At 55.9% G+C, this 27958-nt stretch overlaps 1 protein-coding gene across 4 annotated transcripts; it reads left to right on the forward strand.

The window, feature by feature from the left end:
• flcn (folliculin) lies at nt 1–27861 on the forward strand. Of its 4 annotated transcripts, XM_088619795.1 has the most exons (13): nt 5–245; nt 2183–2413; nt 3815–3961; nt 6846–7067; nt 23075–23241; nt 24135–24226; nt 24313–24476; nt 24621–24734; nt 24862–24985; nt 25527–25643; nt 26235–26337; nt 27181–27403; nt 27472–27861. In XM_088619795.1, the coding sequence occupies exons 2-12, from the start codon at nt 2183–2185 to the stop codon at nt 27362–27364; spliced, it is 1665 nt and encodes a 554-aa protein (XP_088475921.1). In that variant the 5' UTR covers nt 5–245; the 3' UTR covers nt 27365–27403; nt 27472–27861. The 4 variants fall into 4 exon arrangements, with proteins under 4 accessions (XP_088475922.1, XP_088475923.1, XP_088475921.1 ...); XM_088619794.1 differs by having other exon boundaries at nt 6–245; nt 27181–27861; XM_088619796.1 differs by lacking the exon at nt 24621–24734 and having other exon boundaries at nt 1–245; nt 27181–27861.
• Nucleotides 27862–27958: the final 97 nt, after the last annotated feature.

Raw genomic sequence — 27958 nt, forward strand, 5'->3', positions numbered from 1 at the left:
AGCATGACGTCAGAATCATGCGCCTCGAATCACATGACAGCAGAGGCGAAGGGTCTGTTGTGCTGACAGTGGACGGAGACCTGTCGTTATCTTAACTGTCGCTCGAAATATTTTTAGCGTTGCTGTCAGCTCTCGCAGTATCGGCGGTAGCAGCAGTCGAGGTAGTTCTAGGTCTTGCTACGAGACAGACATCAAACTCTTTGTAGTTTACTTAAGTAAACACCGCCAGGCTCAGCGCAGAGAAGGTAAGACTTCGTCAATAATGTCCTCAGTTATACGATTGATCCTGACAAGCAAGTAGTGTGTAGTCGAATTAAATCGCCTGTCATATGATTTCAGTGTATTCTAAGAGCTGTCCTAGACTCCAGGTGTGTGTGTGTGTGTACAGTGTGTCCAGTAAGAGTCTGGACTCCAGGTGTGTGTGTATACAGTGTGTCCAGTAAGAGTCTGGACTCCAGGTGTGTGTGTGTATACAGTGTGTCCAGTAAGAGTCTGGGCTCCAGGTGTGTGTGTGTATACACTGTGTCCAGTAAGAGTCTGGACTCCAGGTGTGTGTGTGTGTGTGTACAGTGTGTCCAGTAAGAGTCTGGACTCCAGGTGTGTGTGTGTGTGTATACAGTGTGTCCAGTAAGAGTCTGGACTCCAGGTGTGTGTGTGTGTATACAGTGTGTCCAGTAAGAGTCTGGACTCCAGGTGTGTGTGTGTGTGTGTGTGTGTGTGTGTATACAGTGTGTCCAGTAAGAGTCTGGACTCCAGGTGTGTGTGTGTGTATACAGTGTGTCCAGTAAGAGTCTGGACTCCAGGTGTGTGTGTGTGTGTACAGTGTGTCCAGTAAGAGTCTGGACTCCAGGTGTGTGTGTGTGTATACAGTGTGTCCAGTAAGAGTCTGGACTCCAGGTGTGTGTATGTGTGTACAGTGTGTCCAGTAAGAGTCTGGACTCCAGGTGTGTGTGTGTATACAGTGTGTCCAGTAAGAGTCTGGACTCCAGGTGTGTGTGTGTGTATACAGTGTGTCCAGTAAGAGTCTGGACTCCAGGTGTGTGTGTGTGTATACAGTGTGTCCAGTAAGAGTCTGGACTCCAGGTGTGTGTGTGTGTATACAGTGTGTCCAGTAAGAGTCTGGACTCCAGGTGTGTGTGTGTATACAGTGTGTCCAGTAAGAGTCTGGACTCCAGGTGTGTGTGTGTGTATACAGTGTGTCCAGTAAGAGTCTGGACTCCAGGTGTGTGTGTGTGTACAGTGTGTCCAGTAAGAGTCTGGACTCCAGGTGTGTGTGTGTGTATACAGTGTGTCCAGTAAGAGTCTGGACTCCAGGTGTGTGTATGTGTGTACAGTGTGTCCAGTAAGAGTCTGGACTCCAGGTGTGTGTGTGTATACAGTGTGTCCAGTAAGAGTCTGGACTCCAGGTGTGTGTGTGTATACAGTGTGTCCAGTAAGAGTCTGGACTCCAGGTGTGTGTGTGTGTATACACTGTGTCCAGTAAGAGTCTGGACTCCAGGTGTGTGTGTGTATACAGTGTGTCCAGTAAGAGTCTGGACTCCAGGTGTGTGTGTATACAGTGTGTCCAGTAAGAGTCTGGACTCCAGGTGTGTGTGTGTGTGTATACAGTGTGTCCAGTAAGAGTCTGGACTCCAGGTGTGTGTGTGTGTATACAGTGTGTCCAGTAAGAGTCTGGACTCCAGGTGTGTGTGTGTGTATACAGTGTGTCCAGTAAGAGTCTGGACTCCAGGTGTGTGTGTGTATACAGTGTGTCCAGTAAGAGTCTGGACTCCAGGTGTGTGTGTGTGTGTGTGTGTACAGTGTGTCCAGTAAGAGTCTGGACTCCAGGTGTGTGTGTGTATACAGTGTGTCCAGTAAGAGTCTGGACTCCAGGTGTGTGTGTGTGTATACAGTGTGTCCAGTAAGAGTCTGGACTCCAGGTGTGTGTGTGTGTATACAGTGTGTCCAGTAAGAGTCTGGACTCCAGGTGTGTGTGTGTGTATACAGTGTGTCCAGTAAGAGTCTGGACTCCAGGTGTGTGTGTGTGTGTATACAGTGTGTCCAGTAAGAGTCTGGACTCCAGGTGTGTGTGTGTGTATACAGTGTGTCCAGTAAGAGTCTGGACTCCAGGTGTGTGTGTGTATACAGTGTGTCCAGTAAGAGTCTGGACTCTCTCTCTCAGTACCTGTCTCTCTCTCCCCAGATGAATGCTCTGGTGGCGCTGTGTCACTTCTGTGAGCTCCACGGGCCCCGGACCCTCTTCTGCACAGAGGCTCTGCACCCCCCCTCTCCCTCCGTGCCCCCCGACCCACCGCTGGCACCCCCGGCCGGCCCCTGCCCCCCCCCAGAGCAGGACAGGGAGCGGGAGGGAGAGGGAGTGGGGCTCACCATGCGAGCCAGCGGTTCGGCCAGTCAGAGAGCGGACATGTGTGACGTGAGTCTCTCTGAGGGCAGTGTGTCAGTATCGACCCCTCTGTCTCTCTGAGGGCAGTGTGTCAGTATCGACCCCTCTGTCTCTCTGGGCAGTGTGTCAGTATCGACCCCTCTGTCTCTCTGGGGCCAGTGTGTCAGTATCAACCCCTCTGTCTCTCTCTGGGCAGTGTGTCAGTATCGACCCCTCTGTCTCTCTGGGGCCAGTGTGTCACTATCGACCCCTCTGTCTCTCTCAGGGCAGTGTGTCAGTATCAACCCCTCTGTCTCTCTGAGGGCAGTGTGTCAGTATCAACCCCTCTGTCTCTCTGAGGGCAGTGTGTCAGTATCGACCCCTCTGTCTCTCTCAGGGCAGTGTGTCAGTATTAACCCCTCTGTCTCTCTGAGGGGAGTGTGTCACTATCGACCCCTCTGTCTCTCTGGGCAGTGTGTCAGTATCGACCCCTCTGTCTCTCAGGGCAGTGTGTCAGTATCGACCCCTCTGTCTCTCTGGGCAGTGTGTCAGTATCGACCCCTCTGTCTCTCTGCGGGCAGTGTGTCAGTATCGACCCCTCTGTCTCTCTGGGCAGTGTGTCAGTATCGACCCCTCTGTCTCTCTGGGCAGTGTGTCAGTATCGACCCCTCTGTCTCTCTGGGCAGTGTGTCAGTATCGACCCCTCTGTCTCTCTGGGCAGTGTGTCTGTATCGACCCCTCTGTCTCTCTCTGGGCAGTGTGTCTGTATCGACCCCTCTGTCTCTCTCTGGGCAGTGTGTCTGTATCGACCCATCTGTCTCTCTTTGGGCAGTGTGTCAGTATCGACCCCTCTGTCTCTCTCTGAGGGCAGTGTGTCAGTATCGACCCCTCTGTCTCTCTGGGCAGTGTGTCTGTATCGACCCCTCTGTCTCTCTGGGCAGTGTGTCTGTATCGACCCCTCTCTCTCTCTCTGGGCAGTGTGTCTGTATCGACCCCTCTGTCTCTCTCTGGGCAGTGTGTCTGTATCGACCCCTCTGTCTCTCTGAGGGCATTGTGTCAGTATCAACCCCTCTGTCTCTCTCTGGGCAGTGTGTCAGTATCGACCCCTCTGTCTCTCTGGGGCCAGTGTGTCACTATCGACCCCTCTGTCTCTCTGAGGGCAGTGTGTCAGTATCGACCCCTCTGTCTCTCTGAGGGCAGTGTGTCAGTATCGACCCCTCTGTCTCTCTGAGGGCAGTGTGTCAGTATCGACCCCTCTGTCTCTCAGGGCAGTGTGTCTGTATCGACCCCTCTGTCTCTCTCAGGGCAGTGTGTCGGTATTAACCCCTCTGTCTCTCTCAGGGCAGTGTGTCAGTATCGACCCCTCTGTCTCTCTGTGGGCAGTGTGTCAGTATCGACCCCTCTGTCTCTCTCAGGGCAGTGTGTCAGTATTAACCCCTCTGTCTCTCTCAGGGCTGTCGTTCTCTCCCGGTGGGGCACCCAGGGTTCGTCAGTGTGGACAGTGAGACAGGAATTCGCTTCGTCAGTCACCAGCAGCCCCGGCAGCCTCAACTCTTCAGCATCGTCAGGCAGGCCTGTGTCAGGAGCCTGAGCTGTGAGGTAGAGTCCAGTCAGTCAGTCAGTGTCACTGTGCTGTAGTGTCCAGTCAGTCAGGGTCACTGTGCTGTAGTGTCCAGTCAGTCAGTCAGTGTCTCTGTGCTGTAGTGTCCAGTCAGTCAGTCAGGGTCACTGTGCTGTAGTGTCCAGTCAGTCAGTGTCTCTGTGCTGTAGTGTCCAGTCAGTCAGGGTCACTGTGCTGTAGTGTCCAGTCAGTCAGTCAGGGTCACTGTGCTGTAGTGTCCAGTCAGTCAGTCAGGGTCACTGTGCTGTAGTGTCCAGTCAGTCAGTCAGGGTCTCTGTGCTGTAGTGTCCAGTCAGTCAGTCAGGGTCTCTGTGCTGTAGTGTCCAGTCAGTCAGTCAGTGTCTCTGTGCTGTAGTGTCCAGTCAGTCAGGGTCACTGTGCTGTAGTGTCCAGTCAGTCAGTCAGGGTCTCTGTGCTGTAGTGTCCAGTCAGTCAGTCAGTGTCTCTGTGCTGTAGTGTCCAGTCAGTCAGTGTCTCTGTGCTGTAGTGTCCAGTCGGTCAGTCAGTGTCTCTGTGCTGTAGTGTCCAGTCAGTCAGTCAGTGTCTCTGTGCTGTAGTGTCCAGTCAGTCAGTCAGTGTCTCTGTGCAGTAGTGTCCAGTCAGTCAGGGTCACTGTGCTGTAGTGTCCAGTCAGTCAGTCAGGGTCTCTGTGCTGTAGTGTCCAGTCAGTCAGTCAGTGTCTCTGTGCTGTAGTGTCCAGTCAGTCAGGGTCTCTGTGCTGTAGTGTCCAGTCAGTCAGTCAGGGTCTCTGTGCTGTAGTGTCCAGTCAGTCAGTCAGTGTCTCTGTGCTGTAGTGTCCAGTCAGTCAGGGTCACTGTGCTGTAGTGTCCAGTCAGTCAGTCAGTGTCTCTGTGCTGTAGTGTCCAGTCAGTCAGTCAGGGTCACTGTGCTGTAGTGTCCAGTCAGTCAGTCAGGGTCTCTGTGCTGTAGTGTCCAGTCAGTCAGGGTCACTGTGCTGTAGTGTCCAGTCAGTCAGTCAGGGTCACTGTGCTGTAGTGTCCAGTCAGTCAGTCAGGGTCTCTGTGCTGTAGTGTCCAGTCAGTCAGGGTCACTGTGCTGTAGTGTCCAGTCAGTCAGTCAGGGTCTCTGTGCTGTAGTGTCCAGTCAGTCAGTCAGTGTCTCTGTGCTGTAGTGTCCAGTCAGTCAGGGTCACTGTGCTGTAGTGTCCAGTCAGTCAGTCAGGGTCACTGTGCTGTAGTGTCCAGTCAGTCAGGGTCACTGTGCTGTAGTGTCCAGTCAGTCAGTCAGAGTCACTGTGCTGTAGTGTCCAGTCAGTCAGTCAGGGTCTCTGTGCTGTAGTGTCGTCAGTCAGGGTCTCTGTGCTGTAGTGTCCAGTCAGTCAGTCAGTGTCTCTGTGCAGTAGTGTCCAGTCAGTCAGGGTCACTGTGCTGTAGTGTCCAGTCAGTCAGTCAGGGTCTCTGTGCTGTAGTGTCCAGTCAGTCAGTCAGGGTCTCTGTGCTGTAGTGTCCAGTCAGTCAGTCAGTGTCTCTGTGCTGTAGTGTCCAGTCAGTCAGTCAGTGTCTCTGTGCTGTAGTGTCCAGTCAGTCAGGGTCTCTGTGCTGTAGTGTCCAGTCAGTCAGTCAGGGTCTCTGTGCTGTAGTGTCCAGTCAGTCAGTCAGTGTCTCTGTGCTGTAGTGTCCAGTCAGTCAGGGTTACTGTGCTGTAGTGTCCAGTCAGTCAGTCAGGGTCACTGTGCTGTAGTGTCCAGTCAGTCAGGGTCACTGTGCTGTAGTGTCCAGTCAGTCAGTCAGGGTCACTGTGCTGTAGTGTCCAGTCAGTCAGTCAGGGTCTCTGTGCTGTAGTGTCCAGTCAGTCAGTCAGTGTCTCTGTGCTGTAGTGTCCAGTCAGTCAGTCAGGGTCTCTGTGCTGTAGTGTCCAGTCAGTCAGTCAGTGTCTCTGTGCTGTAGTGTCCAGTCAGTCAGTCAGTCAGTGTCTCTGTGCTGTAGTGTCCAGTCAGTCAGTCAGTGTCTCTGTGCTGTAGTGTCCAGTCAGTCAGTCAGGGTCTCTGTGCTGTAGTGTCCAGTCAGTCAGTCAGTGTCTCTGTGCTGTAGTGTCCAGTCAGTCAGTCAGGGTCACTGTGCTGTAGTGTCCAGTCAGTCAGTCAGGGTCACTGTGCTGTAGTGTCCAGTCAGTCAGGGTCACTGTGCTGTAGTGTCCAGTCAGTCAGTCAGGGTCACTGTGCTGTAGTGTCCAGTCAGTCAGTCAGGGTCACTGTGCTGTAGTGTCCAGTCAGTCAGTCAGGGTCTCTGTGCTGTAGTGTCCAGTCAGTCAGGGTCACTCTGCTGTAGTGTCCAGTCGGTCAGTCAGTGTCTCTGTGCTGTAGTGTCCAGTCAGTCAGTCAGTGTCACTCTGCTGTAGTGTCCAGTCAGTCAGTCAGTGTCTCTGTGCTGTAGTGTCCAGTCAGTCAGGGTCACTGTGCTGTAGTGTCCAGTCAGTCAGTCAGGGTCTCTGTGCTGTAGTGTCCAGTCAGTCAGGGTCACTCTGCTGTAGTGTCCAGTCGGTCAGTCAGTGTCTCTGTGCTGTAGTGTCCAGTCAGTCAGTCAGTGTCTCTGTGCTGTAGTGTCCAGTCAGTCAGTCAGTGTCTCTGTGCTGTAGTGTCCAGTCAGTCAGTGTCTCTGTGCTGTAGTGTCCAGTCAGTCAGTCAGTGTCTCTGTGCTGTAGTGTCCAGTCAGTCAGTCAGTGTCTCTGTGCTGTAGTGTCCAGTCAGTAAGGGTCACTGTGCTGTAGTGTCCAGTCAGTCAGTCAGGGTCACTGTGCTGTAGTGTCCAGTCAGTCAGTCAGTGTCTCTGTGCTGTAGTGTCCAGTCAGTCAGTCAGGGTCACTGTGCTGTAGTGTCCAGTCAGTCAGTCTCTGTCTCTGCAGGTCTGTCCTGGCCGGGAGGGTCCGATCTTCTTTGGGGACGAGCAGCACGGCTTCGTCTTCAGCCACACGTTCTTCATCAAGGACAGCCTGGCCCGCGGGTTCCAGCGCTGGTACAGCATCGTCATGGTGACCATGGACCGCATCTACCTCATCAACTCCTGGCCCTTCCTGCTCACCCACCTGCGCGGCACCATCGGCTCCCTGCAGCAGACTGCCCTGAAGGTACAGCCTGTCTCTCTCTCTGACTGCCCTGAAGGTACAGCCTGTCTCTCTCTCTGACTGCCCTGAAGGTACAGCCTGTCTCTCTCTCTGACTGCCCTGAAGGTACAGCCTGTCTCTCTCTCACTGCCCTGAAGGTACAGCCTGTCTCTCTCTGACTGCCCTGAAGGTACAGCCTGTCTCTCTCTCTGACTGCCCTGAAGGTACAGCCTGTCTCTCTCTCTGACTGCCCTGAAGGTACAGCCTGTCTCTCTCTCTGACTGCCCTGAAGGTACAGCCTGTCTCTCTCTCTGACTGCCCTGAAGGTACAGCCTGTCTCTCTCTCTGACTGCCCTGAAGGTACAGCCTGTCTCTCTCTCTGACTGCCCTGAAGGTACAGCCTGTCTCTCTCTCTGACTGCCCTGAAGGTACAGCCTGTCTCTCTCTCTCACTGCCCTGAAGGTACAGCCTGTCTCTCTCTCTGACTGCCCTGAAGGTACAGCCTGTCTCTCTCTCTGACTGCCCTGAAGGTACAGCCTGTCTCTCTCTCTGACTGCCCTGAAGGTACAGCCTGTCTCTCTCTCTGACTGCCCTGAAGGTACAGCCTGTCTCTCTCTCTCACTGCCCTGAAGGTACAGCCTGTCTCTCTCTCTGACTGCCCTGAAGGTACAGCCTGTCTCTCTCTCTGACTGCCCTGAAGGTACAGCCTGTCTCTCTCTGACTGCCCTGAAGGTACAGCCTGTCTCTCTCTCTCACTGCCCTGAAGGTACAGCCTGTCTCTCTCTCACTGCCCTGAAGGTACAGCCTGTCTCTCTCTGACTGCCCTGAAGGTACAGCCTGTCTCTCTCTCTGACTGCCCTGAAGGTACAGCCTGTCTCTCTCTGACTGCCCTGAAGGTACAGCCTGTCTCTCTCTCTGACTGCCCTGAAGGTACAGCCTGTCTCTCTCTGACTGCCCTGAAGGTACAGCCTGTCTCTCTCTCTGACTGCCCTGAAGGTACAGCCTGTCTCTCTCTCACTGCCCTGAAGGTACAGCCTGTCTCTCTCTCACTGCCCTGAAGGTACAGCCTGTCTCTCTCTCACTGCCCTGAAGGTACAGCCTGTCTCTCTCTCTGACTGCCCTGAAGGTACAGCCTGTCTCTCTCTCTGACTGCCCTGAAGGTACAGCCTGTCTCTCTCTCACTGCCCTGAAGGTACAGCCTGTCTCTCTCTCTGACTGCCCTGAAGGTACAGCCTGTCTCTCTCTGACTGCCCTGAAGGTACAGCCTGTCTCTCTCTGACTGCCCTGAAGGTACAGCCTGTCTCTCTCTCTGACTGCCCTGAAGGTACAGCCTGTCTCTCTCTCTGACTGCCCTGAAGGTACAGCCTGTCTCTCTCTGACTGCCCTGAAGGTACAGCCTGTCTCTCTCTGACTGCCCTGAAGGTACAGCCTGTCTCTCTCTCTGACTGCCCTGAAGGTACAGCCTGTCTCTCTCTCACTGCCCTGAAGGTACAGCCTGTCTCTCTCTCTGACTGCCCTGAAGGTACAGCCTGTCTCTCTCTCTGACTGCCCTGAAGGTACAGCCTGTCTCTCTCTCTGACTGCCCTGAAGGTACAGCCTGTCTCTCTCTCTGACTGCCCTGAAGGTACAGCCTGTCTCTCTCTGACTGCCCTGAAGGTACAGCCTGTCACTCTCTCTGACTGCCCTGAAGGTACAGCCTGTCTCTCTCTGACTGCCCTGAAGGTACAGCCTGTCTCTCTCTCTGACTGCCCTGAAGGTACAGCCTGTCTCTCTCTGACTGCCCTGAAGGTACAGCCTGTCTCTCTCTCTGACTGCCCTGAAGGTACAGCCTGTCTCTCTCTCTGACTGCCCTGAAGGTACAGCCTGTCTCTCTCTCTGACTGCCCTGAAGGTACAGCCTGTCTCTCTCTCTGACTGCCCTGAAGGTACAGCCTGTCTCTCTCTGACTGCCCTGAAGGTACAGCCTGTCTCTCTCTGACTGCCCTGAAGGTACAGCCTGTCTCTCTCTGACTGCCCTGAAGGTACAGCCTGTCTCTCTCTCACTGCCCTGAAGGTACAGCCTGTCTCTCTCTCTGACTGCCCTGAAGGTACAGCCTGTCTCTCTCTCTGACTGCCCTGAAGGTACAGCCTGTCTCTCTCTCTGACTGCCCTGAAGGTACAGCCTGTCTCTCTCTCTGACTGCCCTGAAGGTACAGCCTGTCTCTCTCTCTGACTGCCCTGAAGGTACAGCCTGTCTCTCTCTCTGACTGCCCTGAAGGTACAGCCTGTCTCTCTCTCTGACTGCCCTGAAGGTACAGCCTGTCTCTCTCTCTGACTGCCCTGAAGGTACAGCCTGTCTCTCTCTGACTGCCCTGAAGGTACAGCCTGTCTCTCTCTGACTGCCCTGAAGGTACAGCCTGTCTCTCTCTCTCACTGCCCTGAAGGTACAGCCTGTCTCTCTCTCTGACTGCCCTGAAGGTACAGCCTGTCTCTCTCTGACTGCCCTGAAGGTACAGCCTGTCTCTCTCTCTGACTGCCCTGAAGGTACAGCCTGTCTCTCTCTCTGACTGCCCTGAAGGTACAGCCTGTCTCTCTCTGACTGCCCTGAAGGTACAGCCTGTCTCTCTCTGACTGCCCTGAAGGTACAGCCTGTCTCTCTCTCACTGCCCTGAAGGTACAGCCTGTCTCTCTCTCTGACTGCCCTGAAGGTACAGCCTGTCTCTCTCTCTGACTGCCCTGAAGGTACAGCCTGTCTCTCTCTCTGACTGCCCTGAAGGTACAGCCTGTCTCTCTCTCTGACTGCCCTGAAGGTACAGCCTGTCTCTCTCTCTGACTGCCCTGAAGGTACAGCCTGTCTCTCTCTCTGACTGCCCTGAAGGTACAGCCTGTCTCTCTCTGACTGCCCTGAAGGTACAGCCTGTCTCTCTCTGACTGCCCTGAAGGTACAGCCTGTCTCTCTCTCTGACTGCCCTGAAGGTACAGCCTGTCTCTCTCTCTGACTGCCCTGAAGGTACAGCCTGTCTCTCTCTCTGACTGCCCTGAAGGTACAGCCTGTCTCTCTCTCTGACTGCCCTGAAGGTACAGTCTGTCTCTCTCTCTCACTGCCCTGAAGGTACAGCCTGTCTCTCTCTCTGACTGCCCTGAAGGTACAGCCTGTCTCTCTCTCTCACTGCCCTGAAGGTACAGTCTGTCTCTCTCTGACTGCCCTGAAGGTACAGCCTGTCTCTCTCTCTGACTGCCCTGAAGGTACAGCCTGTCTCTCTCTCTGACTGCCCTGAAGGTACAGCCTGTCTCTCTCTCACTGCCCTGAAGGTACAGCCTGTCTCTCTCTCTGACTGCCCTGAAGGTACAGCCTGTCTCTCTCTCTGACTGCCCTGAAGGTACAGCCTGTCTCTCTCTGACTGCCCTGAAGGTACAGCCTGTCTCTCTCTCTGACTGCCCTGAAGGTACAGCCTGTCTCTCTCTCTGACTGCCCTGAAGGTACAGCCTGTCTCTCTCTCTGACTGCCCTGAAGGTACAGCCTGTCTCTCTCTCACTGCCCTGAAGGTACAGCCTGTCTCTCTCTCTGACTGCCCTGAAGGTACAGCCTGTCTCTCTCTCTGACTGCCCTGAAGGTACAGCCTGTCTCTCTCTCTGACTGCCCTGAAGGTACAGCCTGTCTCTCTCTGACTGCCCTGAAGGTACAGCCTGTCTCTCTCTGACTGCCCTGAAGGTACAGCCTGTCTCTCTCTCACTGCCCTGAAGGTACAGCCTGTCTCTCTCTCTGACTGCCCTGAAGGTACAGCCTGTCTCTCTCTCTGACTGCCCTGAAGGTACAGCCTGTCTCTCTCTCTGACTGCCCTGAAGGTACAGCCTGTCTCTCTCTCTGACTGCCCTGAAGGTACAGCCTGTCTCTCTCTCTGACTGCCCTGAAGGTACAGCCTGTCTCTCTCTCTGACTGCCCTGAAGGTACAGCCTGTCTCTCTCTCTGACTGCCCTGAAGGTACAGCCTGTCTCTCTCTCTGACTGCCCTGAAGGTACAGCCTGTCTCTCTCTCTGACTGCCCTGAAGGTACAGCCTGTCTCTCTCTCTGACTGCCCTGAAGGTACAGCCTGTCTCTCTCTGACTGCCCTGAAGGTACAGCCTGTCTCTCTCTGACTGCCCTGAAGGTACAGCCTGTCTCTCTCTCTCACTGCCCTGAAGGTACAGCCTGTCTCTCTCTCTGACTGCCCTGAAGGTACAGCCTGTCTCTCTCTGACTGCCCTGAAGGTACAGCCTGTCTCTCTCTCTGACTGCCCTGAAGGTACAGCCTGTCTCTCTCTCTGACTGCCCTGAAGGTACAGCCTGTCTCTCTCTGACTGCCCTGAAGGTACAGCCTGTCTCTCTCTGACTGCCCTGAAGGTACAGCCTGTCTCTCTCTCACTGCCCTGAAGGTACAGCCTGTCTCTCTCTCTGACTGCCCTGAAGGTACAGCCTGTCTCTCTCTCTGACTGCCCTGAAGGTACAGCCTGTCTCTCTCTCTGACTGCCCTGAAGGTACAGCCTGTCTCTCTCTCTGACTGCCCTGAAGGTACAGCCTGTCTCTCTCTCTGACTGCCCTGAAGGTACAGCCTGTCTCTCTCTCTGACTGCCCTGAAGGTACAGCCTGTCTCTCTCTCTGACTGCCCTGAAGGTACAGCCTGTCTCTCTCTGACTGCCCTGAAGGTACAGCCTGTCTCTCTCTGACTGCCCTGAAGGTACAGCCTGTCTCTCTCTCTGACTGCCCTGAAGGTACAGCCTGTCTCTCTCTCTGACTGCCCTGAAGGTACAGCCTGTCTCTCTCTCTGACTGCCCTGAAGGTACAGCCTGTCTCTCTCTCTGACTGCCCTGAAGGTACAGCCTGTCTCTCTCTCTGACTGCCCTGAAGGTACAGTCTGTCTCTCTCTCTCACTGCCCTGAAGGTACAGCCTGTCTCTCTCTCTGACTGCCCTGAAGGTACAGCCTGTCTCTCTCTCTCACTGCCCTGAAGGTACAGTCTGTCTCTCTCTGACTGCCCTGAAGGTACAGCCTGTCTCTCTCTCTGACTGCCCTGAAGGTACAGCCTGTCTCTCTCTCTGACTGCCCTGAAGGTACAGCCTGTCTCTCTCTCACTGCCCTGAAGGTACAGCCTGTCTCTCTCTCTGACTGCCCTGAAGGTACAGCCTGTCTCTCTCTCTGACTGCCCTGAAGGTACAGCCTGTCTCTCTCTGACTGCCCTGAAGGTACAGCCTGTCTCTCTCTCTGACTGCCCTGAAGGTACAGCCTGTCTCTCTCTCTGACTGCCCTGAAGGTACAGCCTGTCTCTCTCTCTGACTGCCCTGAAGGTACAGCCTGTCTCTCTCTCACTGCCCTGAAGGTACAGCCTGTCTCTCTCTCTGACTGCCCTGAAGGTACAGCCTGTCTCTCTCTCTGACTGCCCTGAAGGTACAGCCTGTCTCTCTCTGACTGCCCTGAAGGTACAGCCTGTCTCTCTCTGACTGCCCTGAAGGTACAGCCTGTCTCTCTCTCACTGCCCTGAAGGTACAGCCTGTCTCTCTCTCTGACTGCCCTGAAGGTACAGCCTGTCTCTCTCTCTGACTGCCCTGAAGGTACAGCCTGTCTCTCTCTCTGACTGCCCTGAAGGTACAGCCTGTCTCTCTCTCTGACTGCCCTGAAGGTACAGTCTGTCTCTCTCTCTCACTGCCCTGAAGGTACAGCCTGTCTCTCTCTCTGACTGCCCTGAAGGTACAGCCTGTCTCTCTCTCTCACTGCCCTGAAGGTACAGTCTGTCTCTCTCTGACTGCCCTGAAGGTACAGCCTGTCTCTCTCTCTGACTGCCCTGAAGGTACAGCCTGTCTCTCTCTCTGACTGCCCTGAAGGTACAGCCTGTCTCTCTCTCACTGCCCTGAAGGTACAGCCTGTCTCTCTCTCTGACTGCCCTGAAGGTACAGCCTGTCTCTCTCTCTGACTGCCCTGAAGGTACAGCCTGTCTCTCTCTGACTGCCCTGAAGGTACAGCCTGTCTCTCTCTCTGACTGCCCTGAAGGTACAGCCTGTCTCTCTCTCTGACTGCCCTGAAGGTACAGCCTGTCTCTCTCTCTGACTGCCCTGAAGGTACAGCCTGTCTCTCTCTCTGACTGCCCTGAAGGTACAGCCTGTCTCTCTCTCTGACTGCCCTGAAGGTACAGCCTGTCTCTCTCTCTGACTGCCCTGAAGGTACAGCCTGTCTCTCTCTCTGACTGCCCTGAAGGTACAGCCTGTCTCTCTCTCTGACTGCCCTGAAGGTACAGCCTGTCTCTCTCTCTGACTGCCCTGAAGGTACAGCCTGTCTCTCTCTCTGACTGCCCTGAAGGTACAGCCTGTCTCTCTCTCTGACTGCCCTGAAGGTACAGCCTGTCTCTCTCTCTGACTGCCCTGAAGGTACAGCCTGTCTCTCTCTCTGACTGCCCTGAAGGTACAGCCTGTCTCTCTCTCTGACTGCCCTGAAGGTACAGCCTGTCTCTCTCTCTCACTGCCCTGAAGGTACAGCCTGTCTCTCTCTCTCACTGCCCTGAAGGTACAGCCTGTCTCTCTCTCTGACTGCCCTGAAGGTACAGCCTGTCTCTCTCTCTCACTGCCCTGAAGGTACAGCCTGTCTCTCTCTCTGACTGCCCTGAAGGTACAGCCTGTCTCTCTCTCTGACTGCCCTGAAGGTACAGCCTGTCTCTCTCTCTGACTGCCCTGAAGGTACAGCCTGTCTCTCTCTCTGACTGCCCTGAAGGTACAGCCTGTCTCTCTCTGACTGCCCTGAAGGTACAGCCTGTCTCTCTCTCTGACTGCCCTGAAGGTACAGCCTGTCTCTCTCTCTGACTGCCCTGAAGGTACAGCCTGTCTCTCTCTCACTGCCCTGAAGGTACAGCCTGTCTCTCTCTCTGACTGCCCTGAAGGTACAGCCTGTCTCTCTCTCTGACTGCCCTGAAGGTACAGCCTGTCTCTCTCTCTGACTGCCCTGAAGGTACAGCCTGTCTCTCTCTCTGACTGCCCTGAAGGTACAGCCTGTCTCTCTCTCTGACTGCCCTGAAGGTACAGCCTGTCTCTCTCTCTGACTGCCCTGAAGGTACAGCCTGTCTCTCTCTCTGACTGCCCTGAAGGTACAGCCTGTCTCTCTCTGACTGCCCTGAAGGTACAGCCTGTCTCTCTCTCTGACTGCCCTGAAGGTACAGCCTGTCTCTCTCTGACTGCCCTGAAGGTACAGCCTGTCTCTCTCTCTGACTGCCCTGAAGGTACAGCCTGTCTCTCTCTCTGACTGCCCTGAAGGTACAGCCTGTCTCTCTCTCTGACTGCCCTGAAGGTACAGCCTGTCTCTCTCTCTGACTGCCCTGAAGGTACAGCCTGTCTCTCTCTCTGACTGCCCTGAAGGTACAGCCTGTCTCTCTCTCTGACTGCCCTGAAGGTACAGCCTGTCTCTCTCTCTGACTGCCCTGAAGGTACAGCCTGTCTCTCTCTCTGACTGCCCTGAAGGTACAGCCTGTCTCTCTCTCTGACTGCCCTGAAGGTACAGCCTGTCTCTCTCTGACTGCCCTGAAGGTACAGCCTGTCTCTCTCTCTGACTGCCCTGAAGGTACAGCCTGTCTCTCTCTCTGACTGCCCTGAAGGTACAGCCTGTCTCTCTCTCTGACTGCCCTGAAGGTACAGCCTGTCTCTCTCTCTCACTGCCCTGAAGGTACAGCCTGTCTCTCTCTCTGACTGCCCTGAAGGTACAGCCTGTCTCTCTCTCTGACTGCCCTGAAGGTACAGCCTGTCTCTCTCTCTGACTGCCCTGAAGGTACAGCCTGTCTCTCTCTGACTGCCCTGAAGGTACAGCCTGTCTCTCTCTCTGACTGCCCTGAAGGTACAGCCTGTCTCTCTCTCTGACTGCCCTGAAGGTACAGCCTGTCTCTCTCTCTGACTGCCCTGAAGGTACAGCCTGTCTCTCTCTGACTGCCCTGAAGGTACAGCCTGTCTCTCTCTCTGACTGCCCTGAAGGTACAGCCTGTCTCTCTCTCTGACTGCCCTGAAGGTACAGCCTGTCTCTCTCTCTGACTGCCCTGAAGGTACAGCCTGTCTCTCTCTCTGACTGCCCTGAAGGTACAGCCTGTGTCTCTCTGACTGCCCTGAAGGTACAGCCTGTCTCTCTCTCTGACTGCCCTGAAGGTACAGCCTGTCTCTCTCTCTGACTGCCCTGAAGGTACAGCCTGTCTCTCTCTCTGACTGCCCTGAAGGTACAGCCTGTCTCTCTCTGACTGCCCTGAAGGTACAGCCTGTCTCTCTCTCTGACTGCCCTGAAGGTACAGCCTGTCTCTCTCTCTGACTGCCCTGAAGGTACAGCCTGTCTCTCTCTCTGACTGCCCTGAAGGCACAGCCTGTCTCTCTCTCTGACTGCCCTGAAGGTACAGCCTGTCTCCTCTCTCTCTCACTGCCCTGAAGGTACAGCCTGTCTCCTCTCTCTCTCACTGCCCTGAAGGTACAGCCTGTCTCTCTCTCTCACTGCCCTGAAGGTACAGCCTGTCTCTCTCTCTGACTGCCCTGAAGGTACAGCCTGTCTCTCTCTCTGACTGCCCTGAAGGTACAGCCTGTCTCTCTCTGACTGCCCTGAAGGTACAGCCTGTCTCTCTCTCTGACTGCCCTGAAGGTACAGCCTGTCTCTCTCTCACTGCCCTGAAGGTACAGCCTGTCTCTCTCTCTGACTGCCCTGAAGGTACAGCCTGTCTCTCTCTCTCACTGCCCTGAAGGTACAGCCTGTCTCTCTCTCTCACTGCCCTGAAGGTACAGCCTGTCTCTCTCTCTGACTGCCCTGAAGGTACAGCCTGTCTCTCTCTCTGACTGCCCTGAAGGTACAGCCTGTCTCTCTCTCTGACTGCCCTGAAGGTACAGTCTGTCTCTCTCTCTGACTGCCCTGAAGGTACAGCCTGTCTCTCTCTCTGACTGCCCTGAAGGTACAGCCTGTCTCTCTCTCTGACTGCCCTGAAGGTACAGCCTGTCTCTCTCTCTGACTGCCCTGAAGGTACAGCCTGTCTCTCTCTCTGACTGCCCTGAAGGTACAGCCTGTCTCTCTCTCTGACTGCCCTGAAGGTACAGCCTGTCTCTCTCTCTGACTGCCCTGAAGGTACAGCCTGTCTCTCTCTCTGACTGCCCTGAAGGTACAGCCTGTCTCTCTCTCTGACTGCCCTGAAGGTACAGCCTGTCTCTCTCTCTGACTGCCCTGAAGGTACAGCCTGTCTCTCTCTCTGACTGCCCTGAAGGTACAGCCTGTCTCTCTCTCTGACTGCCCTGAAGGTACAGCCTGTCTCTCTCTCTGACTGCCCTGAAGGTACAGCCTGTCTCTCTCTCTGACTGCCCTGAAGGTACAGCCTGTCTCTCTCTCTGACTGCCCTGAAGGTACAGCCTGTCTCTCTCTCTGACTGCCCTGAAGGTACAGCCTGTCTCTCTCTCTGACTGCCCTGAAGGTACAGCCTGTCTCTCTCTCTCACTGCCCTGAAGGTACAGCCTGTCTCTCTCTCTCACTGCCCTGAAGGTACAGCCTGTCTCTCTCTCTGACTGCCCTGAAGGTACAGCCTGTCTCTCTCTCTCACTGCCCTGAAGGTACAGCCTGTCTCTCTCTCTGACTGCCCTGAAGGTACAGCCTGTCTCTCTCTCTGACTGCCCTGAAGGTACAGCCTGTCTCTCTCTCTGACTGCCCTGAAGGTACAGCCTGTCTCTCTCTCTGACTGCCCTGAAGGTACAGCCTGTCTCTCTCTGACTGCCCTGAAGGTACAGCCTGTCTCTCTCTCTGACTGCCCTGAAGGTACAGCCTGTCTCTCTCTCTGACTGCCCTGAAGGTACAGCCTGTCTCTCTCTCACTGCCCTGAAGGTACAGCCTGTCTCTCTCTCTGACTGCCCTGAAGGTACAGCCTGTCTCTCTCTCTGACTGCCCTGAAGGTACAGCCTGTCTCTCTCTCTGACTGCCCTGAAGGTACAGCCTGTCTCTCTCTCTGACTGCCCTGAAGGTACAGCCTGTCTCTCTCTCTGACTGCCCTGAAGGTACAGCCTGTCTCTCTCTCTGACTGCCCTGAAGGTACAGCCTGTCTCTCTCTCTGACTGCCCTGAAGGTACAGCCTGTCTCTCTCTGACTGCCCTGAAGGTACAGCCTGTCTCTCTCTCTGACTGCCCTGAAGGTACAGCCTGTCTCTCTCTGACTGCCCTGAAGGTACAGCCTGTCTCTCTCTCTGACTGCCCTGAAGGTACAGCCTGTCTCTCTCTCTGACTGCCCTGAAGGTACAGCCTGTCTCTCTCTCTGACTGCCCTGAAGGTACAGCCTGTCTCTCTCTCTGACTGCCCTGAAGGTACAGCCTGTCTCTCTCTCTGACTGCCCTGAAGGTACAGCCTGTCTCTCTCTCTGACTGCCCTGAAGGTACAGCCTGTCTCTCTCTCTGACTGCCCTGAAGGTACAGCCTGTCTCTCTCTCTGACTGCCCTGAAGGTACAGCCTGTCTCTCTCTCTGACTGCCCTGAAGGTACAGCCTGTCTCTCTCTCTGACTGCCCTGAAGGTACAGCCTGTCTCTCTCTGACTGCCCTGAAGGTACAGCCTGTCTCTCTCTCTGACTGCCCTGAAGGTACAGCCTGTCTCTCTCTCTGACTGCCCTGAAGGTACAGCCTGTCTCTCTCTCTGACTGCCCTGAAGGTACAGCCTGTCTCTCTCTCTCACTGCCCTGAAGGTACAGCCTGTCTCTCTCTCTGACTGCCCTGAAGGTACAGCCTGTCTCTCTCTCTGACTGCCCTGAAGGTACAGCCTGTCTCTCTCTCTGACTGCCCTGAAGGTACAGCCTGTCTCTCTCTGACTGCCCTGAAGGTACAGCCTGTCTCTCTCTCTGACTGCCCTGAAGGTACAGCCTGTCTCTCTCTCTGACTGCCCTGAAGGTACAGCCTGTCTCTCTCTCTGACTGCCCTGAAGGTACAGCCTGTCTCTCTCTGACTGCCCTGAAGGTACAGCCTGTCTCTCTCTCTGACTGCCCTGAAGGTACAGCCTGTCTCTCTCTCTGACTGCCCTGAAGGTACAGCCTGTCTCTCTCTCTGACTGCCCTGAAGGTACAGCCTGTCTCTCTCTCTGACTGCCCTGAAGGTACAGCCTGTGTCTCTCTGACTGCCCTGAAGGTACAGCCTGTCTCTCTCTCTGACTGCCCTGAAGGTACAGCCTGTCTCTCTCTCTGACTGCCCTGAAGGTACAGCCTGTCTCTCTCTCTGACTGCCCTGAAGGTACAGCCTGTCTCTCTCTGACTGCCCTGAAGGTACAGCCTGTCTCTCTCTCTGACTGCCCTGAAGGTACAGCCTGTCTCTCTCTCTGACTGCCCTGAAGGTACAGCCTGTCTCTCTCTCTGACTGCCCTGAAGGCACAGCCTGTCTCTCTCTCTGACTGCCCTGAAGGTACAGCCTGTCTCCTCTCTCTCTCACTGCCCTGAAGGTACAGCCTGTCTCCTCTCTCTCTCACTGCCCTGAAGGTACAGCCTGTCTCTCTCTCTCACTGCCCTGAAGGTACAGCCTGTCTCTCTCTCTCACTGCCCTGAAGGTACAGCCTGTCTCTCTCTCTGACTGCCCTGAAGGTACAGCCTGTCTCTCTCTGACTGCCCTGAAGGTACAGCCTGTCTCTCTCTCTGACTGCCCTGAAGGTACAGCCTGTCTCTCTCTCACTGCCCTGAAGGTACAGCCTGTCTCTCTCTCTGACTGCCCTGAAGGTACAGCCTGTCTCTCTCTCTCACTGCCCTGAAGGTACAGCCTGTCTCTCTCTCTCACTGCCCTGAAGGTACAGCCTGTCTCTCTCTCTGACTGCCCTGAAGGTACAGCCTGTCTCTCTCTCTGACTGCCCTGAAGGTACAGCCTGTCTCTCTCTCTGACTGCCCTGAAGGTACAGTCTGTCTCTCTCTCTGACTGCCCTGAAGGTACAGCCTGTCTCTCTCTCTGACTGCCCTGAAGGTACAGCCTGTCTCTCTCTCTGACTGCCCTGAAGGTACAGCCTGTCTCTCTCTCTGACTGCCCTGAAGGTACAGCCTGTCTCTCTCTCTGACTGCCCTGAAGGTACAGCCTGTCTCTCTCTGACTGCCCTGAAGGTACAGCCTGTCTCTCTCTCTGACTGCCCTGAAGGTACAGCCTGTCTCTCTCTCTGACTGCCCTGAAGGTACAGCCTGTCTCTCTCTCTGACTGCCCTGAAGGTACAGCCTGTCTCTCTCTCTCACTGCCCTGAAGGTACAGCCTGTCTCTCTCTGACTGCCCTGAAGGTACAGCGAGCAGTGCGTGTTCACCTGTCTGTCTCTCTCAGGTGTTCGACAGCGAGCAGTGCGTGTGCTCACCTGTCTGTCTCTCCCAGGTGTTCGACAGCGAGCAGTGTGTGCTCACCTGTCTGTCTCTCCCAGGTGTTCGACAGCGAGCAGTGTGTGTGCTCACCTGTGTGTCTCTCCCAGGTGTTCGACAGCGAGCAGTGTGTGCTCACCTGTGTGTCTCTCCCAGGTGTTCGACAGCGAGCAGTGCGTGTGCTCACCTGTGTGTCTCTCCCAGGTGTTCGACAGCGAGCAGTGCGTGTGCTCACCTGTCTGTCTCTCCCAGGTGTTCGACAGCGAGCAGTGCGTGTGCTCACCTGTCTGTCTCTCCCAGGTGTTCGACAGCGAGCAGTGCGTGTGCTCACCTGTCTGTCTCTCCCAGGTGTTCGACAGCGAGCAGTGCGTGTGCTCACCTGTCTGTCTCTCCCAGGTGTTCGACAGCTAGCAGTGCGTGCTCACCTGTCTGTCTCTCCCAGGTGTTCGACAGCGAGCAGTGCGTGTGCTCACCTGTCTGTCTCTCCCAGGTGTTCGACAGCGAGCAGTGCATGTGCTCACCTGTGTGTCTCTCCCAGGTGTTCGACAGCGAGCAGTGCGTGTGCTCACCTGTCTGTCTCTCCCAGGTGTTCGACAGCGAGCAGTGCGTGTGCTCACCTGTCTGTCTCTCCCAGGTGTTCGACAGCGAGCAGTGCGTGTTCACCTGTCTGTCTCTCCCAGGTGTTCGACAGCGAGCAGTGCGTGTGCTCACCTGTCTGTCTCTCCCAGGTGTTCGACAGCGAGCAGTGCGTGTGCTCACCTGTCTGTCTCTCCCAGGTGTTCGACAGCGAGCAATGTGTGCTCACCTGTCTGTCTCTCCCAGGTGTTCGACAGCGAGCAATGTGTGCTCACCTGTCTGCCTCACTCTCTCTCTCTCTCTCTCAGTGTCTCTCTCTCTCTCTGTCTGTCTCTCTCAGGTGTTCGACAGCGAGCAGTGCATGTGCTCACCTGTCTGTCTCTCCCAGGTGTTCGACAGCGAGCAGTGTGTGCTCACCTGTCTGTCTCTCCCAGGTGTTCGACAGCGAGCAATGTGTGCTCACCTGTCTGTCTCTCCCAGGTGTTCGACAGCGAGCAATGTGTGCTCACCTGTCTGTCTCTCCCAGGTGTTCGACAGCGAGCAGTGCGTGTGCTCACCTGTCTGTCTCTCCCAGGTGTTCGACAGCGAGCAGTGCGTGTTCACCTGTCTGTCTCTCTCAGGTGTTCGACAGCGAGCAGTGCGTGTGCTCACCTGTCTGTCTCTCCCAGGTGTTCGACAGCGAGCAGTGTGTGCTCACCTGTCTGTCTCTCCCAGGTGTTCGACAGCGAGCAGTGCGTGTTCACCTGTCTGTCTCTCCCAGGTGTTCGACAGCGAGCAGTGCGTGTGCTCACCTGTCTGTCTCTCCCAGGTGTTCGACAGCGAGCAGTGTGTGCTCACCTGTCTGTCTCTCCCAGGTGTTCGACAGCGAGCAGTGCGTGTGCTCACCTGTCTGTCTCTCCCAGGTGTTCGACAGCGAGCAGTGCGTGTGTGCTCACCTGTCTGTCTCTCCCAGGTGTTCGACAGCGAGCAATGTGTGCTCACCTGTCTGTCTCTCCCAGGTGTTCGACAGCGAGCAATGTGTGCTCACCTGTCTGCCTCACTCTCTCTCTCTCTCTCTCTCTCAGTGTCTCTCTCTCTCTCTGTCTGTCTCTCTCAGGTGTTCGACAGCGAGCAGTGCATGTGCTCACCTGTCTGTCTCTCCCAGGTGTTCGACAGCGAGCAGTGTGTGCTCACCTGTCTGTCTCTCCCAGGTGTTCGACAGCGAGCAATGTGTGCTCACCTGTCTGTCTCTCCCAGGTGTTCGACAGCGAGCAATGTGTGCTCACCTGTCTGTCTCTCCCAGGTGTTCGACAGCGAGCAGTGCGTGTGCTCACCTGTCTGTCTCTCCCAGGTGTTCGACAGCGAGCAGTGCGTGTTCACCTGTCTGTCTCTCTCAGGTGTTCGACAGCGAGCAGTGCGTGTGCTCACCTGTCTGTCTCTCCCAGGTGTTCGACAGCGAGCAGTGTGTGCTCACCTGTGTGTCTCTCCCAGGTGTTCGACAGCGAGCAGTGTGTGCTCACCTGTGTGTCTCTCCCAGGTGTTCGACAGCGAGCAGTGCGTGTGCTCACCTGTGTGTCTCTCCCAGGTGTTCGACAGCGAGCAGTGCGTGTGTGCTCACCTGTCTGTCTCTCCCAGGTGTTCGACAGCGAGCAGTGTGTGCTCACCTGTGTGTCTCTCCCAGGTGTTCGACAGCGAGCAGTGCGTGTTCACCTGTCTGTCTCTCCCAGGTGTTCGACAGCGAGCAGTGTGTGCTCACCTGTGTGTCTCTCCCAGGTGTTCGACAGCGAGCAGTGCGTGTGCTCACCTGTGTGTCTCTCCCAGGTGTTCGACAGCGAGCAGTGCGTGTGCTCACCTGTCTGTCTCTCCCAGGTGTTCGACAGCGAGCAGTGTGTGCTCACCTGTGTGTCTCTCCCAGGTGTTCGACAGCGAGCAGTGTGTGCTCACCTGTCTGTCTCTCCCAGGTGTTCGACAGCGAGCAGTGCGTGTGTTCACCTGTCTGTCTCTCCCAGGTGTTCGACAGCGAGCAGTGCGCGTGCTCACCTGTCTGTCTCTCCCAGGTGTTCGACAGCGAGCAGTGCGCGTGCTCACCTGTCTGTCTCTCCCAGGTGTTCGACAGCGAGCAGTGCGTGTGCTCACCTGTCTGTCTCTCCCAGGTGTTCGACAGCGAGCAGTGCGTGTGCTCACCTGTCTGTCTCTCCCAGGTGTTCGACAGCGAGCAGTGCGTGTGCTCACCTGTCTGTCTCTCTCAGGTGTTCGACAGCGAGCAGTGTGTGCTCACCTGTCTGTCTCTCCCAGGTGTTCGACAGCGAGCAGTGCGTGTGCTCACCTGTCTGTCTCTCCCAGGTGTTCGACAGCGAGCAGTGTGTGCTCACCTGTCTGTCTCTCCCAGGTGTTCGACAGCGAGCAGTGCGTGTGCTCACCTGTCTGTCTCTCCCAGGTGTTCGACAGCGAGCAGTGCGTGTGTGCTCACCTGTGTGTCTCTCCCAGGTGTTCGACAGCGAGCAGTGTGTGCTCACCTGTGTGTCTCTCCCAGGTGTTCGACAGCGAGCAGTGTGTGCTCACCTGTGTGTCTCTCCCAGGTGTTCGACAGCGAGCAGTGTGTGCTCACCTGTCTGTCTCTCTCAGGTGTTCGACAGCGAGCAGTGCGTGTGCTCACCTGTCTGTCTCTCCCAGGTGTTCGACAGCGAGCAGCGCGTGTGCTCACCTGTGTGTCTCTCCCAGGTGTTCGACAGCGAGCAGTGCGTGCTCACCTGTCTGTCTCTCCCAGGTGTTCGACAGCGAGCAGTGCGTGCTCACCTGTGTGTCTCTCCCAGGTGTTCGACAGCGAGCAGTGTGTGCTCACCTGTCTGTCTCTCCCAGGTGTTCGACAGCGAGCAGTGCGTGCTCACCTGTGTGTCTCTCCCAGGTGTTCGACAGCGAGCAGTGCGTGTCCTCACCTGTCTGTCTCTCCCAGGTGTTCGACAGCGAGCAGTGTGTGCTCACCTGTGTGTCTCTCCCAGGTGTTCGACAGCGAGCAGTGTGTCCTCACCTGTCTGTCTCTCCCAGGTGTTCGACAGCGAGCAGTGCGTGTCCTCACCTGTCTGTCTCTCCCAGGTGTTCGACAGCGAGCAGTGTGTGCTCACCTGTGTGTCTCTCCCAGGTGTTCGACAGCGAGCAGTGTGTGCTCACCTGTCTGTCTCTCCCAGGTGTTCGACAGCGAGCAGTGCGTGTGTCCTCAGAGAGCGATGCGGATGAACAGTGCGTTCTCCCCGGGCGTGTTCCCTCACCAGAGGGGTGGCAGCGCGGCGCGGTCCCTCACCTCTCTCACCCAGCACCCTGCGCTGTGGGCCAGCCTGCACTCCTCCTTCAGCTGGTACCTGCCGACACCCTGACGCCTCTCCTCTCCCCTCTCTCCCCTCTCTATCTCCCCTCTCCCCTCTCTCTCTCTCTCCTTTCTCCCATCTCTCCCATCTCTCTATCAACTCTCCCTCCTTTCTCCCATCTCTCTCTCCCCTCTCTCCCATCTCTCTATCTCCTCTCCCTCCCCTCTCCCCTCTCTCCTCTCTCTCTCCCCTTTCTCCCATCTCTCTCTCCCCTCTCTCCCCTCTCTCTATCTCCTCTCCCTCCTTTCTCCCATCTCTCCCCTCTCTCTATCTCCTCTCCCTCCTTTCTCCTATCTCTCTCTCCTCTCTCTCCCATCTCTCTATCTCCTCTCCCTCCTTTCTCCTATCTCTCTCTCCTCTCTCTCCCATCTCTCTATCTCCTCTCCCTCCTTTCTCCCATCTCTCTCTCCCCTCTCTCCCATCTCTCTATCTCCTCTCCCTCCTTTCTCCCATCTCTCTCTCCCCTCTCTCCCATCTATCTCCTCTCCCTCCTTTCTCCCCTCTCTCTCTCCCCTTTCTCCCATCTCTCTATCTCCTCTCCCTCCTTTCTCCCATCTCTCCCTCCCTTCTCCCATCTCTCTATCTCCTCTCCCTCCCCTCTCCCCTCTCTCCCCTCTCTCCCCTCTCTCTATCTCATCTCCCTCCTTTCTCCCATCTCTCCCCTCTCTCTATCTCCTCTCCCTCCTTTCTCCTATCTCTCTATCTCCTCTCCCTCTCTCTCTCCTCTCTCTGCTCTCCTAGGCGTGATGCTAAGCCTTTTAAAAATCCGCCCTCTCCCCCCATGAAGAAGGGAGTCGGGGCGGATTGTAGGCGAACCCGCGGCCGGCGAGCCGTGAAGCCCGCGCGCTGGCTGGCGGTAACGCGGGTCCCTCCCTCTCCCCAGGCTGCTGAAGGCGTGTGGCAGTCGTCTTACCGAGAAGCTCCTGGAGGGGGCGCCGACGGAGGACACCCTGGTTCTGATAGAGAGGCAGACGGGTCAGTGAGTCCGTCTTGCCTTGCCATCCACTCCTGGAGCGGGGAGGATGCCTTCCTCTGATTGGATGTTTTCACCCCTCCCCCAGAGCAAGAGGAGGAGCTGATTGGCTGGGAGGGAGCAGAAGGCGGAGTCTCCCCAGCGCTGCGGGGCGAATCGGAGAGCGAGGGAGGGAGGGACTTCCTGAGCGACGGGGTGAAGGGGGAGGAGCCACAGGGGCTGGTCTTCCAGTCTCTGAGACACCTGAGACAGGTAGGGGCCCTCGGAGTGTCTGATCCTCCCTCGGGAGAGAAACCGGGGCTCACGCCCAGATCTCCCCGCGAGCCTGGCCTGGGTGTGGGTGTGCGCTGGCTGGTTTGTGTGGAGGCCGACGAGACGCTGTGCTGTGTGTCCCAGGTCCTGGGCGCCAGTGAGTTCCGCATGCTGGCCTGGCACGTGCTCATGGGGAATCAGGTCATCTGGAGAGGCCCCGACCCCCAGCTCATCCAATCGGCTTTCACCGTGCTGAAGGTCAGCCAATCGCGAGCCCCCGGGGCGGGGAGGGCGGGGCTGCGGGCTCTGCTCGCGGGGGTCTTGGTGAGGGTGGCGGCGGAGCGGCGCCTGGGCTAATGTGCGCGGTCCTCCTGTTTCCCACCAGGCCTTGCTGCCGGTGGGCTGCGTGCGGGCCATCCCCTGCAGCCGGCAGTACGAGGAGGCGTACCGCTGCAACTTCCTGGGCCTCAGCCCTGACGTCAGCGTGCCGCCACACGTCAGCAACTCGGGTGCGCAGCGCTGTGTGCTCTGTGTGTGTGCTCTGTGCTCTGTGTGTGCTCTGTGTGTGCTCTGTGTGTGTGCTCTGTGTGTGTGCTCTGTGTGTGCTCTGTGTGTGCAGTGTGCTCTGTGTGTGCTCAGTGTGTAGTGTGTGTGTGTGTGGTGTGCTCGGTGTGCTCTGTGTGTGCAGTGTGCTCAGAGAGCTCTGTGTGTGCTTTGTGCACTGTGTGTGCGGTGTGCTCTGTGTGTGCGGTGTGCTCTGTGTGTGCGGTGTGCTCTGTGTGTGCTCTGTGTGTGCTCTGTGTGTGCGGTGTGCTCAGTGTGTGCTCAGTGTGTGCTCAGTGTGTGCTCAGTGTGTGCGGTGTGCTCAGTGTGTGCTCAGTGTGTGCTCAGTGTGTGCTCTGTGTGTGCAGTGTGCTCTGTGTGTGCAGTGTGCTCAGAGAGCTCTGTGTGTGCTTTGTGCACTGTGTGTGTAGTGTGCTCTGTGTGTTCAGTGTGCAGTGCCCTGTGCTCAGTGTGCTCAGCAGTGCTCAGCCTCTCTCTCGTTCCCAGAGTTCTCGGTGCTGGTGGACGTGCTCAGGACAGAACGCTCCGCCCCCAGTGATGATGACATCCTGTCCGCCTGCCACTTCAGCATCACCAGCGCCAGCACACAGCCCACTGACAGGGGTGGGGCTCTCCGGCTGAGCTGTGGCAGTGTGTCTGTGTGCTTGTGTGTGCTGTGTGTCTGTATGTTGTGTAGCTGTGTGATGGGGTGTGTGCTGCAGCTGTGTGATGGTGTGTGATGGTGTAGCTGTGTGACAGTGTGTGATGCTGTGTGATACTGTGTGTTGTGTACCTGTGTGATACTGTGTGTTGTGTACCTGTGTGACAGTGTGTGATGGTGTAGCTGTGTGACTGTGTTGTTGTGTACCTGTGTGGCAGTGTGTGATGCTGTGTGACTGTGTGTTGTGTAGCTGTGTGACAGTGTGTGATGGTGTAGCTGTGTGACAGTGTGTGATGGTGTAGCTGTGTGACTGTGTTGTTGTGTACCTGTGTGGCAGTGTGTGATGGTGTAGCTGTGTGACTGTGTTGTTGTGTACCTGTGTGGCAGTGTGTGATGCTGTGTGACAGTGTGTGATGGTGTAGCTGTGTGACAGTGTGTGACAGTGTGTGATGGTGTAGCTGTGTGATACTGTGTTGTTGTGTACCTGTGTGGCAGTGTGTGATGCTGTGTGACTGTGTGTTGTGTACCTGTGTGACAGTGTGTGTCTCTCACAGGCCCCACTCTCCTGAACAAGCTCGAACTGGCCCTCTGTAATGGGAACCTGTCTGTGGATGTGGTCAGTCACTGCCTCTTGTGCCTCAAAGAAGAGTGGATGAAGTGAGTTATTATCCCCGTCTCTCTCTCTGACCCACGGCCTGTCTCTCTCTCTCTGACCCACGGCCTGTCTCTCTCTCTCTGACCCGCGTCCTGTCTGTCTCTCTCTCTGACCCACAGCCTGTCTCTCTCTCTGACCCACAGCCTGTCTCTCTCTCTGACCCACAGCCTGTCTCTCTCTCTGACCCGCGGCCTGTCTGTCAATTCAATTCAATTCAAGGTGCTTTATTAGCATGACCGATGGGTACAATCAGTGTTGCCAAAGCAAATAAAAACAATAAAATTAACATAGAACAAAACAAAAAATAGAAGTAAAATAAAATCTACAGACATATTACAGACATTTACAACAAAGACATATTATAAAATATTGACATATACTGTAGGCGGCTGGAGCATTATTGGGAGACAGACTCACTGTTCCTCAGGCTGTGACAGGAGATCACATACTGGGCTGCCAGATCAACTGAGTTCCCTCCTCCCTCTCCCAGTAGGATTGGGACCTGTTGTGGTTTTGGCAGGTGTGGGAACTCTGGGATTAGATTTCTGAATTTCGGGAAGAATGTTTCTCTAATCCCAGAGTATCTGTCACAGTGCAGTAGGAAGTGCACCTCTGTCTCTATTTCTCCCCGCTGGCAGTGGGAGCACAGCCTGTCCTCTCTGGGCAGCCAGGTCTGCCTGTGTCCAGTTTCTATGGCCAGGCTGTGGTCACTGAGCCTGTACTTCGTCAGGGTCTGTTTCTGTTTGTTGTTTTTTATTTTGGTAAATAAAAACTGTCTCTCTCTCTGACCCCTGGCCTGTCTCTCTCTCTCTGACCCGCGGCCTGTCTGTCTCTCTCGCTCTCAGTAAGGTCAAGGTGCTGTTCAAGTTCTCCAAGGTGGACGGTCGGGCGAAGGAGGAGACGCAGAAGATCCTGGCTCTGCTGGGGGCGGCCGAGGACGACAACGTCCGGCTGCTCAAGTTCTGGATGACCGGCCTGAGCAAGACCTACAAGAGCCACCTGATGAGCGCCGTGCGGCAGCCTCACTGACCACACGCTGACCACCCCGCGCGCTGACCACACGCTGACCTCCCCGCGCTGACCACACACTGACCGCCCTGCGTGCTGACCACCCCGTGTGCTGACCACATGCTGACCGCCCCGCATGCTGACCACACGTTAACCGCATGCTGACCGCCCTGCGTACTGACCACCCCACGTAATGACTGCGCGCTGACCGCCCCGTGTACTGACCACACGCTGACCGCCCAGGGTACTGACCGCTCGCTGACCGCACCACATGCTGACCCCACTGCGTACTGACCACATGCTGACCCCACTGCGTACTGACCACACGCTAACCGCACGACTAGCACAGGAACAGAGGTGTCCAGTCTCATCTCCACCACTGTGCTCCAGACAGAAGCCCAGGCCGAGTGGACAGTGAGCCGATGAGTAACGTCACTCCTGTAGATGTGATTCTCATGCTGTGTAAATACTCCTGCAGGATGAGCAGGTTTTCAATACAGACTGTGCTTCTTTCTGTACTGCTGGTGTCTGGACACTGTGACTGCAGCTGTGGAGCTGTGTGTTTCTGTCTCAGTGGATAGTGAGTGTGTCACAGTGTCACTGTGTGTGTCACCA

This window comes from Lepisosteus platostomus, chromosome 25, assembly GCF_059453375.1.
Source record: "Lepisosteus platostomus isolate fLepPlt1 chromosome 25, fLepPlt1.hap1, whole genome shotgun sequence".
Taxonomy (NCBI): domain Eukaryota; kingdom Metazoa; phylum Chordata; class Actinopteri; order Semionotiformes; family Lepisosteidae; genus Lepisosteus; species Lepisosteus platostomus.